The sequence below is a fragment of the Asparagus officinalis genome, chromosome 7 (assembly GCF_001876935.1).
Source record: "Asparagus officinalis chromosome 7, Aspof.V1, whole genome shotgun sequence".
Classification (NCBI taxonomy): domain Eukaryota; kingdom Viridiplantae; phylum Streptophyta; class Magnoliopsida; order Asparagales; family Asparagaceae; genus Asparagus; species Asparagus officinalis.
The window spans coordinates 60,848,729-60,861,978 of NC_033800.1; the positions used below are offsets into that span (position 1 = coordinate 60,848,729).

Below are 13,250 nucleotides of genomic sequence, written 5' to 3' on the forward strand. Positions count from 1 at the left end.
AGTGGCATGACTCTGCAAGTAACTTTATTTGGGAATATGATTACCAATGAATGATCAATTTTTAAAGACACGATCAAAGATAAACGTGTAATAGCACTGTCGGGTTTTAAACTCTTTAAATATGAAGGTAACATATTTTACATCTAAAATTTTTATTAAAAGTCACTAAATATAAAGTTCACATTATATTTGTCTCAAATTTGTGTGGGAAATATGCATGTCATCGTAAATTATGTTAATAATACATATCAACCCAAAGATACAACTTATTGAAGAAATGAGAGAATGGTAAGTAAACCAAGCAAACATCCACATAACACAATAACAAAAATATTACACTTTAAAGCTAATATGCATGACTCATTCAGAATAAGCTACTAAAATAAAAGCATACCCATCAAGGCTCTTTACAAATACAATACAAATTTAAACTATTGATATATGCAATCATCACAACATTCAAAGAGGTATGTTCTTACAAGACCTACTCTAAAATGTACACAATTAAATTTAAAAATAATCTACCAATATACAGACATGATGTTGGACCAATAATGTAAAGATAACTACACTTACAATATAGTTGAGACGTGGTTCTAGCTTGCAAAGGCTACAACAAGAAGGTAGATAGCGATGTTACTAAGAATGTACAAGTGATAAATGTCACAGAATCACTGATGATGTCATATACCAATGTTGAGTAATATCAATTTTTCATCAAATAAGCATATCGAAATTAAATATTAACATTATAATCTAAGGCAATTTGATAATACAAAATACAATTATTTAGTCCAGATTCTTGTGAAAAATAACACAGACAGAGCAAAAAAGTAATATTATTTAACGTAACAGAAACTCTTATTGAATGCACACTAGAAAAAATTCATTACAGAGAAAAAAGAGATAACTCCTAACCTTATTTAAAAAATAAATTAGAAACAGAAAATTTTTATATATATAAAATTAATATTTAATCTCATTAAAACACAAAAATAATCAAAGTCTATATTTTTAAAAGTTTCTGTTGAATATTGAAAATATATTTAACTTCCTTATGAAGTAAGACAAGAAGACAAAAGATGAAAGAGCTCATGGAAAAATAATATCACAAAAAATCCAGCTCCAACCTAATGTCAAAATCAATGTAAACAATGAAGACACAACTCTAAAATTACTTAGGAAGAAGATAAATGTAAAGAATGATTGATCTTAACTTAATAAAAAAATAAAACAGAAAGAATAAAAGATTTGTTTTTCGAATTTTATAGAATAGCTTAATTTTTTGAGTAAAACCAATAATATTTAGAAGGGATTCTCATCAACTCTTTTAAGTGTTTTTATATGGTTATGTGGATGATTTTCTCATATAAATGTGTACTAGAGTTATCATTAATCTTTAGTTTATGATTTATTATGAAGTTTATGAATGATTAGCAACAAACTTCATATTCTCTTTAGTTTCGCTCTAGCCCACGTTAATTAATCATCTTGGCTTATTGGCTTTTTTATAATGCTAATTTAAAGCATTTTTCACTTTTACAACATTATATTTTCTCAAACCAAACTTTGTTTCATGTCGATCCAAATTACGTAAAAATTCAAATTAGTTTTAGATTATATTTATTTCCTAGCAATTCAATTATCAATCATGAAAATTTAAATTTAGTGTAGCCCATTCAAATAAAAATCAAAGAAACTAAATAATCACGGTGCTAAAGTTTAAATATATAAGTGGGCAATAACAATGAAAGTGAAACTGAGAAATAAATTTTAGTAAGAAAATAAATTAAAAGTATTTAATCATGATATTCAACCACGTGCATTGCACGTATAAAACCCTAGTAAACAAAAATCGTGGGTTACCTATGAAAATTATAAATTTTAAAATATATTTAATTGACATAGGATCAAAATAAATGAAATTGGATAAAATTTATGAGTTACATAGCCTATGGAAAAAATGTGAATTTTGAAAAAAGAAAAATTAAGTCATCAACTAAAAATAGGTAAAAATAGTGAGTTATAGCCTTAAAACATATGAAAATTGTGAATTTGAAATACGCCAATTAATTTCCTTAGGAGGAAATAGCTGAAAATAGACAAAAAATTTATTGGTTACTGCCCATAAATATTACAAATTTTGAAATATGCTTGACATGGGATTGAAAGAAATAAAAATGGACAAAAATTGTAGAATATTACTCATAAAAATCGTGAATCTTGAAGAATGAAAACATTACCACTATCAGGCAAAAACGAACAAAAATAGATGAAATCGAGCGTTATTGCTCACAAAATTGTGAATTTCAAAACAGGCCAATTAGTTATCTTCAGATAGAAATAAATGAAAACAGAAAAAAAAAGAATTATGGATTATATAGTCCGTAAAAATTATGAATTTTGAAGCATACAAATCATTTACCATTGAATTGAAACTGATGAAAATAAACAATATTGTGAACTATTTCCAGCATAAATTTGAGAAAAGAAGCGTGATTGCAATTTGGATTGAGACAATCTCTTTTTAATCCGTCAAGAAGAGCGTGTCTGGTGAAATTAAGTAGAAACTCTTGTAATGACACCTAAAACTAGTATCATTTAACAGTCTCTTTTTAATCTCTTTTTAATCAGGATTGTAGTATACTAGTATCATTTAACAGTCTCTTTCACTGAGCTAAAATTTAACTTCGCAGTTACAATAAGGTTTGGCGATTGTCGTATTATTATACGCTAAATGCACGTAACAAAAATAACACCTAAAACTTTCAAAGAAATTTTGTTTGAGCATCATAATTATCTGTAACAAACAGAGAACTGAAGTTTAGTTCTATCAAGAAGATGTGCAGACTACATGAAAGTTGTCGAACAACTGAATCGCAACCGTACGAAAACATTATACGATCAGCAAAGCAAAGCAGAACATTAGCCATGATTTTAAAACCACAAGAAGGTTAAACATCATCCACGTGATAAAACGATATTCCATAGTAGTAAGTTTGTCTGCAGCATACCATACTTTGAAGTCTCACCTGGCGTGTTTGGTTAATTCGTTGAAAAGAAAGAAACCAAATAATCGCCTGGGAGGGCCCACATTTCCTCTTTTATCAACCATTACCATCCAAACTTGTATCTATTTAAATTTCTAAGCCTAGATCCCACATGTTAGCCTATTCCTCGGGCATAATACCGTACAACACCTAAAAGCTCGCCACAAGCAGCAAAACTCCATCAGAAGTAACATGGTGAAGTAACTACCACACAATTATTCATAACCGTGGTTTTCCCCCCCCTTCCTTTACATCTCCTCTTGCATTTGATTCAAATGAAAGTTCCCTTCCAAATTTTTGTGCACTTCCACTTTGTATTTCTCCTCCTTGCTCCCCCTCCTCAGTTTGAGAAGCAAGTCAAACTTCACGAGGTCTTCAATCACCTGAAATAACGACAAAAGCCCAAATTATCTTCTCAAGGGCACAGGAACGAATCACGTAGTTCAAATGAGCAAAAACAAGATCAAGGAAGGGAAAACAACCTCTGCCTTTGAATGAAGAATCTCAAGAAGTTCGTAAGCAGCAAGGGAGTTGGATCTCTGCTGGATGGTCTTCACAGCGTGATTCGCTGCATCTTTGACAGTGGGATCGTGGGGTGGGACCATGCGCCATCCACGCTCATGCCCACCTGGCACATCATGGGGCTTATGTTATATGACCATATCAAATGCCTTGGTGTAAAAAGAAACACACACTACACATGTGATGGCTAGCACCAAATTATTCAGACTAGATTAGTACAAGATAACAATGCTTCAGTCCTAAACTAGAACTTAGTGGAGCGTGGTGTAGTCAAATAGGCAAAGGAATGGATGGTTTGTTACCGGATCTTTCCAAGTGAGGGCATTTCCCGCTAATTTTTCCATGTGTGATCGTATTTCCACTGAATTTTCCAAGTGTGAAGGCACTGACGCTAATTATTTCAAAGTGTGGGGGCATCTACAAGATTTACGAAAATGCGAGACACGCCAAAAGTATAACAAAAGGGTGTTCTTTCTTAAAACTTCAGTACAGATAGATGTTGAGCATGAGATAGCCTAGCTATATAAATTCTGAGTGATATTTTCCTCTCTGATATACTCATTCCCCAAAAGAAAAAGGAGGATGAAGTAATATGCATCCTTCATTGAGCAAAGAATCTTATCAGTATAGTTTAATGGTAACACAGTATTCTGTACAAAAAAAAAGGACCGTCGAAACCTGAAATTGCTAAATTGTCCCGCTACCCTCTCACGGCTTAGAACACCCCCGCATATGACAAGGGCACTCTGATAAAAATTCATCATCCCACTCGTTGAACTGCCACTGTTTCATATGGAGTTCCTATATCTAAACAAACACTGTGACCAACTCTACTATCCAGTCTAAAGACAACTATATAATACATAACAGATTTGGGGAAGGAGAGAAACACATGCAAGAGGATGTTGGATCCTTCTACAATAAGTAAACTCAAAATTTTAAATGGTTTGAGTTTTGAGTTTGAGATATTCAACAGTTGAATGATGAACTAGCAGTCAGAGTTTAATAGTGAGTTTAGACTTTACCAATGAGTTTTAAAGTCAGGAGAGAGAAGGTTGATTCCATTTTCTACACCTAATCGGCGAGTAATTTATAGAGTAACATGGTGAAGGTGGAGGCATATATGTCTATTTACTGAACAACAACTACTAGACGTATTTAACCAGATTATGTCACCAACAGTAGGATCATGATAGGAGAACAGCTATTAGACTTCATTGGTCAACTATTCGAGTATGGAAAGCTAGTAGCTTGCCCATTCTTTCATCCCTCCCAAGCAATGACTTGTTGACACAAACATCAGTAGCCGGAGGCAGCAATCATCCAAATCTTGGACACAAGGATACAATTATATACCCATGATCCTTCTGTTGTTTTACTTATAAAAAGCGTTAGGTCGTTATTTATAAGTGATAACCTAACTCTGCACATAGAACATGCACATTACCCATCATTTATATATAGTAAGGCGAATAAATGAATCAGACATTAACGAGTTCACTTATTTATCTTTGGATTTCAAATTAAGTGAACCTATGTGAAGCAATGAATGGTAAGTTTCTTTCCTTTTTTTTTGGTGGTGGGTTGGGGGGGTTACCCATCATTTATATATAGTAAGGCGAATAAATGAATCAGACATTAACGAGTTCACTTATTTATCTTTGGATTTCAAATTAAGTGAACCTATGTGAAGCAATGAATGGTAAGTTTCTTTCCTTTTTTTTTGGTGGTGGGTTGGGGGGGATACACCTTATAACTAACTCATAGGGGGAAATGGGCAAAGATAAACCGTACAACAAATTCATGGGGAAGAAATGGACAAGGTAAACTGTGAAAGTGCTTTATGCTCCACAAATAGTTCTCCAACTACGATAATGCATCCATAATTTCTCCTCTACCACATACCACCTGTATTCACACCCTAATCTCATATCTAATTATATCAGCGCATCTCTAGTTGGCCTTCAAAGCTAATTCAGATCACAGTTCCTCCAACAAGTTGAACACGAAAATCAACTAAAAGCAAATATCAAATGCTAAAGTTTCAATGCACTCATGGTAAATTCAACCTTCAAACCAACTTGATTTCAAGAATAAATATTTACTCAATAAAATTCATACCAACCTGAGCATGGATTACCTCGCTTGGCACCGAGATCGGCAGGGGTGATGGTGGGAGAGGAGTCTCCAGTGTGGGTAAACTCCTGGAGCTCCTTGAAGTCGAGCCACGGCTTAACCCAAATCTTCGCCTCGTAGATCTTCTTCTTCCCAGCTTCAATGGCCTCCACGGTCAAATAGTGCATAATTCCTGCAACCGCCTGCTCCTTCGCCTTCAACACTCGAGAAAACTCCAAAAGGGCGTTCTGCAGACCAAATGATTTCGTCAGATTGAGCAAAACTAGCCCAAACTAGAATAAATATCAAACAAAATCATAAATCGGAGGACGCAGAAAAAGAAATCATTCAAAATCGTGCAATTAAGCAGTATTGAGACATAAATTGGACGAAAACCCATCAACCTCAAAATAAAAATCATAAAAACAGCAAGGGAGAAAAAAAGTCACTTAAATGTAAAAGTGAAATATAAAAATAAAACACCCTTGAAAATAAAGGGTTTCTCAATTCTAAACCCAGACACCGACAATAATTCACATACACAAAAACACCTAAACTGGTCTAATTCTAAACTCCATCCGCGTTAAATACTACAAAAGCATCGATTTAGACTGCTACAATATATAGTACAAGATTGGATTTTGAATAAAAAAGTCACCGAAAACTAGAAAACCCTGATAGAAAAAGAACAAGAACCTGCTTCTTGTTGTGCTCATCAACAGCGAAGCGAGCGAGCTCCTCGATCTCAGCGCTGTTCTCTCCGACGCTCCTCTGGTGAATCCCCCCCAAAATGGGCGCACCATCCTTTTCCTCTTGACGATGATCAGGATCTGAAGCCGATCCATTGGCAAATATAGGCAAATATCACAATAATAACACGAGAGAAATGAGACAACTCATCTTCGACTGCCTCTCCTTTGCTCCCCCCCTTTTATCGAGGTCTCTCGGCATGCCCTGGTACACCGCTGGCATTTATTGCTTATAACCGTATCGAGTCTCGGCCGCGCCGCCGTGGGGAGCTCGGCACTGAGGACACGCCGTTGTTAGGGACCGGGATGCTCTCTGGGTCTACGCTGAGTCCGTCGGTTGGTGAGCAAATTGTTATTTTAGCAGACCTAGTTGACTCATTGGACTCGGGAGATCTTCAGAATGCATAGCAACGCGTCTACTGCCTCGGGTGACGATAATAACCCAGGAAGGTTACGAATATTACATCTCTCCACTGATTGCTAATTATTTTATCTCCTCGTCTTCCCATTCTTTTTTTCTCATTCAGATTCAACTTTAAATAACGCTTTTTTCTTTAGGCAGGAAATGCTCGATGAAACAAAAGATTGGACCCCAAATCTACTTTCATATCGTTGTGGAGTGTATATTATATTTATATTTTATATCACCAGGCGTTTGCTATTTTTACCGTCAAAATCATAACCTATGATAACAAAACATAAATACCAAAATATGCTACCGAAAGGAAACACTTTTCTGTAGATATCAGAAGAAAGAGTACTATGTTCTTGATGACAATCAATTTTAAAGCTAGTTTTCTTTTGATTACCTTTCTCTGGTAGCTGCCTGTGTACAGCGAATTCGGTTGACTATTGCATAATATTTATACCTAATTAATAATTGACGAATATTAGAGGCATATTAACGCTTACTACCCTTGTTGTTTGCGGATAAAACTGTTTTTAAATTACCTTGCTTTCTAACTACCTTTTCTACTTGTACGGTAGGGCATTATCTCTGATGGGCTCATTTGTGAGGCAGACTAATATTGCTAGTTGCAGACTTCAAATGCTCTGTAAGCAATTCCCTGCTATTCCTCGCTCTTAACAAGCAATGAATGATGATCGAAACATAAGGCGCCACCTTAGCCTGGCTTGCGCCCATAAGCAAACTTTTAATGACGGGCATCATCGATGTTTTACCCATAAGGCTTATTTCAGACACCGCCCCTAAACTTTTATACGCGTGCTGCCACGACCCCTTAATCCTTTTTGATTCCACTAAATGTGGCGTTGATATTATATCCTTATTTAAACTCGCCTAATTAGCACCATTGAAGGACGGCAACCTTTTTTTAAGGGCATGAGTTATTTTTGACTCTTTGTCGGTCACGCTGACAAGTTAAATTTGATGATAGCAATGGTCTTCGAAAGATCAACTAAGGAGACAAGAAACTCAAATAGACTCGGTATGTATTGACATTTAATGTGCATCAAATAAATGTCAATCACCTTGGATTATCGTGCAACAAATCCGAGAAGCTCCAATAATCAAATGTATACGCTTGACATATCTTTTTAAATGCACATTCAATTACTATTATGCACCTTTAGGGACCATTTAATACCTTATTAAAATCCATGATAACTATTTAGTTAGGCTTCGTGGTTGGAACCACGGGGCTTTTCCTTTGGTTATGTTCTTTCCCTTGAAAATATTTTTAAAAACACCGTGTTAAGTGTTTTTATCAACACTAGTTATTGACCCATTATAACATTAGATCTAAACCATCCGATTTATAATTATGTATATTTTAAATTATAATAAAATAATTATTAAATAACAATATTATAATATCTTAGTGGACATTATTAGCTATTATTAGGATTAGTAAAACCTAAATGCCCAATATAATATTATATAATATATGTATATTTTATTTATATGATATACTATATTATAATTATTACATATTATTTTTAAATAATTATATATTTAATTATTTTGGTATATCAATTTGTTATTGTTGTATATTATATTAATATTTTTATAATAATATTATTTTATTATTAATATAATATTATACTATTATTCATATAATATAATATTATTAATAATGTTAATATTATGTTATTACTAGTATGCTATTAATAAATTAATATATTATAAATATTTTAATATTATATAATATATTATAGTTTTTAATATGTTAGAGTTTATTATTAGTACTTTAATAATATATTAGTATTTATGATATAAATAAATATTATTATATTATGAATATATTATTTTTACATTAATATTTGTTAGCAATAAATTATTTTATTATTAAAAATTATTTTACTTTATTAATTATTTTATTTATTATATAATATATTTTTATTTTATATTATATTTACTATACAATATATTATTATAATATTATTTTATTATTAAATATGTTACTATTATATAATATTTTATGATTATTAATTTGTCATAATTTATTTATTAAAAAATTAATAATATTATAGCGACTATACTATTGTATAGTATATTATTATATCGTTATTATATTATTGTTTATTATCAATAACTTTTTATTATTTTTATTAGTTTATTTATATTTTATTATTATTTTTATTATATAATACATTACTAACATATTAAACACTAGTATTTTAATATGTTATTATATTATTATATAAGATATTTTAATTATTATATTTTTATATTATTTAATAAATATTACTAATATATTAAATTAACTATAATCTAGTATAGTATAGCATAATATAATAAGCATGTTGATAATAACTCTATATTAATTACATTTAATATATTATGTTAGATATTATATTAACACCTTCTCAAACTCAAAACCAAAACACCAAACTTAAAATACCTAAAAGGTGTTTTGAAATAAGTGTTGTGTTTTTGGTTTGAGGATGATTTAGCTCAAAAAACATCATGATTTCCAAACGTATGGTGTTTTATTTTTGACAAAAACACCATGAAAACAAGTAAAACACCATGGTATCCAAACGGAGCCAAATAAGAAATTATCTTGATAGAAAGAATTAACAAAAAGGTTGCAATTCTGTTTTCCCCCTTTTTATTTTTTTTTGCCTTTTTCCAAATACGTAAAGTTCTCATTGGGTAATCATGTCAAAACTTTCCTCCCTGAAGAATATAGAAAATTTTGAATCCCACTTTACCGTTGAAGAGAAAAAGGAAAAGAAGACACAAAACAGAGAAAGTCCTAACTAAAAATAGGGAAGCAAAGGCCGCATTGTGCGTGGAGCCGCATGAGAAGTGGTTAAAGAGGAAGAAGATTAGTAGAAGAAAAAAATGGCTCCATAGAGAGGGGAGGGGGAGAGATAGAGGCAAAAGTCACAAAAAAATAAAAAGGGTGGGAGGGGTGAGATTGATCTCTCGGCCCTGACTCAAAAGGAAGCGCGGTGGTGGGGGTGAACGCCAGTCGTCGCCATCGCTCTCTCTGCTCGCATCGCTGCTTCCTTCCTTCCTTCCTTCCTTCCCCTTTTTAACGCACAATTTCACCACCCCCGTGATAACCTACACCGTCGTTGGTCTCTGCTCTTCTCGCCATAGTTTCTACACCCTTGCCGTGCTCATTTGGCCATGTAGTTCGGCTGATAGCCCCATCCAAATGCAAAACATTTCTTCATCACAGATTGCTATAGACTATCACAAGGTACGTCTCATAACACATTAATACTTTCCCTCATTGCATTATTCGAGATTCCTTCAACCTTTGGAATCGAGGATTCTGATTGTGAAACATTTCAGAATTATTCAGGTTTCGACAGGTTATCCAAATTCCCTACCGAAATGTGCGGAATTGGGATTTACCTTATTCCACTTATACCAATAATCACGTCGAAATTCTGTTGATTTCACCTTTCCGACAAGACAACATGAACTGAGTTTACATGAATTGAATTGGAATCGAGGATTCTGATTGTGCAACTCTGAAGTCACATTCATGCCTCTAGATTATCATGTAACATATACACAAACTAGTGTACACGACTACGCATGTCTTAATCTCATCGTAAAAGGACCAAACCTGCAGTTCCTTTGGATAAGACTGACAGAATTCACTGTAGTCAATTTGCAACCACATAACGTTTCTAGCTTTTCAACAACAAATTTACCCCCCCACAACTTAATTCACTGTACATCAGACTATAACACAGTTCTTAAGAAACCTGCACCCTAATACTTTGCACATCAGACATTCTGCTCAACCTGTGGCTGCTTGAATGAAAACATTCTCAGTAACCAATTTGCAAACCGTAACGTATCAAACTGCATCTACATACTTCGCATATCAGAAATTATGCTAAATTCTTTCATTATGACAGAGGGCGCTGTAATCATTGCCCTCCGTTGCTTTCATTTGTTCTTTCAGGTGCACCTGATGGATGTTTCAGCCATGGAGGATTCTGGATCTCAATCGGAATCAGACCCATGGAACCAATAATTCTACAGGAACACCACCATCAAGAGAAGGAAGACCAGTAAAATTAAAAGGAATAAAAAAGGGGCCAAAATTGTAAAAAAACCCTGCCTCGCCTCACCCCTGCCTTGCCTCACCTCCTTCAACCAAGAGTGCAAATGCAACAGATACATGCATGCCTACAAGCCCCAGCTCCCCTCCTCCCTCGCTGAGACCATCTCCATCTCCCATGGCCGTGGTCCTCGACTTCAACCATCATCCTCATGGTTTCAAACCCTGGAAACGCCGCCTCCGCCTCCTCTCCTTCCCCCATCCGATCTCCGACTTCTCCCACAACCACCCTCTCCCCCTCCCCTCGCCGCTACCACTTCCACCGAAAGCACTCCACCCCATGCTTCTCCGCTGTTCATGCATCCGCAACCGATCATAATGACCGAATCGCCCATGTCGAGATCATCCGCGTAGCTCCCGAGCCAAAGGCACTCAAGCCCTCGTGTCGTCGAAACCGCCATTGCCTTGGCTTCTGGTTGAACTTCCTATCCCGGCTCCACGGCCTCGCGGGGCCTACTCCTCCGTAACCGTTCAAGCGTGGTGTTTTGCTGTTATTCAAGCCAATAGGCCGACGCAGCCAGTTTCCCTCAGCATGCTCGGTCGCCCAGCTGGGTCTAGGGTTTCTATGTACGCCAGTGAGACCGGCCTCCGTGAAGTCGCTGCTTATCTCCTTGACCATGGCAGCTTCTCTGGCGTGCCTCCGACTGCCCTTATCAAGATTTCTCATCCATCCCTTCATTCCGTTGCTGGCTCTCCTTCCGGCACGCTGTCCAAGAAAATTGCCTCCATTCAGAGATTCGTGCCACACAATTTTGATGCCGGTGATCTGGGGCCGTCAAGGTTTTCCGTCACGTCTGTCCACCGTATCGGCATTCTTGATGTGAGGCTCCTCAACATCGATCGCCACGCTGGCAATATCCTAGTCAGGAAGCACGTGACAAATGGAAGCTATCGAGATGAGCCGTCTCCAATGGCCGAGCTTGTGCCGATCGATCATGGCCTTTGCCTACCGGAATTCCTCGATGACCCTTACTTTGAGTGGTGGCCGCAGTCCACTGTTCCTTTCTCAGAGATTGAGACCGAGTATATATCAGTGCTGGACCCGTTTAAGGATGCGACACTTCTTCGGTCTGAGCTGCCGTCGTTAAAGGAGTCAGCCATCAGAATTTTTATTCTCTGTACTATCTTTCTTAAGAGGGCAGCAGCAGAAGGCCTTTGCTTGGCTGACATTGGAAGCATGATGACAAGGGATTTTTGTGGGATTGAAGAACAACCGAGTGTGCTTGAAGCCCTCTGCAACCAAGCAGAAGACTCAATCCGCACACGCAGTACTAGCTTCTTCTTAGAAGATGATAGCAGCAGTGAAGATAGTGATTACAGTGATGATGATGAAGATGATGAACCGATTGTTCAGTTTGAGATGGAATGTGATGATGTCGGATTCACAAAGAGCTGTATCGAGAATGTGCTTGATATTCCTCTGTTTCTTCGAAGCATGAATGAGGTGAAATCAAATGTTTTGGGGACTCTGAGTGAAGGAGGAGGAGAAGAAGATAATGGGGATAATTTTGATGATGAGAGAGATGAACCCAAGTTGGGAAGTATCACGAAGAGCCTGAGCCTGACAGCTGCAGAGCTTAACCATGAATCTGGTGAAAGTTCAAGTGGCAAGTGTATCTCCTTCAACAGGATGAGTGAGGAACAATGGGGCTTGTTTCTGGAGAGGTTTGAGCAACTATTGCCTGTGGCTTTTGAGGCAAGGAAGAGCATGGGGTTGAAGCAAAGGTTAGGAACTTCATGCAAGTTTTAAGAAACCCAGAGAGATGTAGAGAGAGAAATTGAGATGATGCAAACTAAAAGAGCTTCTAGATAGGGTATTTCATGAAACTAATGGAGGATGTATGCCATATCTGTACATTGAATAGGTGGTGTACCATGCATATGGTTTGTAGATCCAATTAGGTTTGAGCAGTGGAGTACTTGAAGAATGAAGATACTGTTTCAGTAGCAAATCCCTGATGGATGTCCCTATGGGGAATGAAGTATCCTTGATACCTTTCATCTGCCTAATATGATGTTCCATATTGATCATTTATGGTGTGCAAACTTACAAATGTACATAACTAGTTATCTACTTGTGTTGTTTCTAAGTTTACATATGTTCCATAAAAACCCTACCCCTCCAAGGCAGTTAAAACAAGTCCTATTTAAATACAGGCACGACAGTCTCCCATTGTAGGAGTCCAAAAAATAGTCGGCTCAAATTTCCAACTCAAAGCAAAATCAAGTGAACCAGGTCAGCTTCCACAATCCACACTGAT

At 35.8% G+C, this 13,250-nt stretch overlaps 2 protein-coding genes across 2 annotated transcripts; one reads left to right on the plus strand and one right to left on the minus strand.

Moving 5' to 3' along the window:
• Positions 3,298 to 6,548, minus strand: LOC109848715 (cysteine proteinase inhibitor 12-like; the record flags this gene model as incomplete). The annotated part of the gene is made up of 4 exons (XM_020418363.1): positions 3,298 to 3,433; positions 3,533 to 3,678; positions 5,713 to 5,935; positions 6,384 to 6,548. Coding segments are annotated over 4 exons (669 nt in total), but the record flags the coding sequence as incomplete, so codon positions are not given.
• Positions 11,476 to 13,020, plus strand: LOC109848713 (phosphatidylinositol 4-kinase gamma 8-like). Its single transcript, XM_020418362.1, has one exon. The coding sequence runs from the start codon at positions 11,522 to 11,524 to the stop codon at positions 12,737 to 12,739; it is 1,218 nt and encodes a 405-aa protein (XP_020273951.1). The 5' UTR covers positions 11,476 to 11,521; the 3' UTR covers positions 12,740 to 13,020.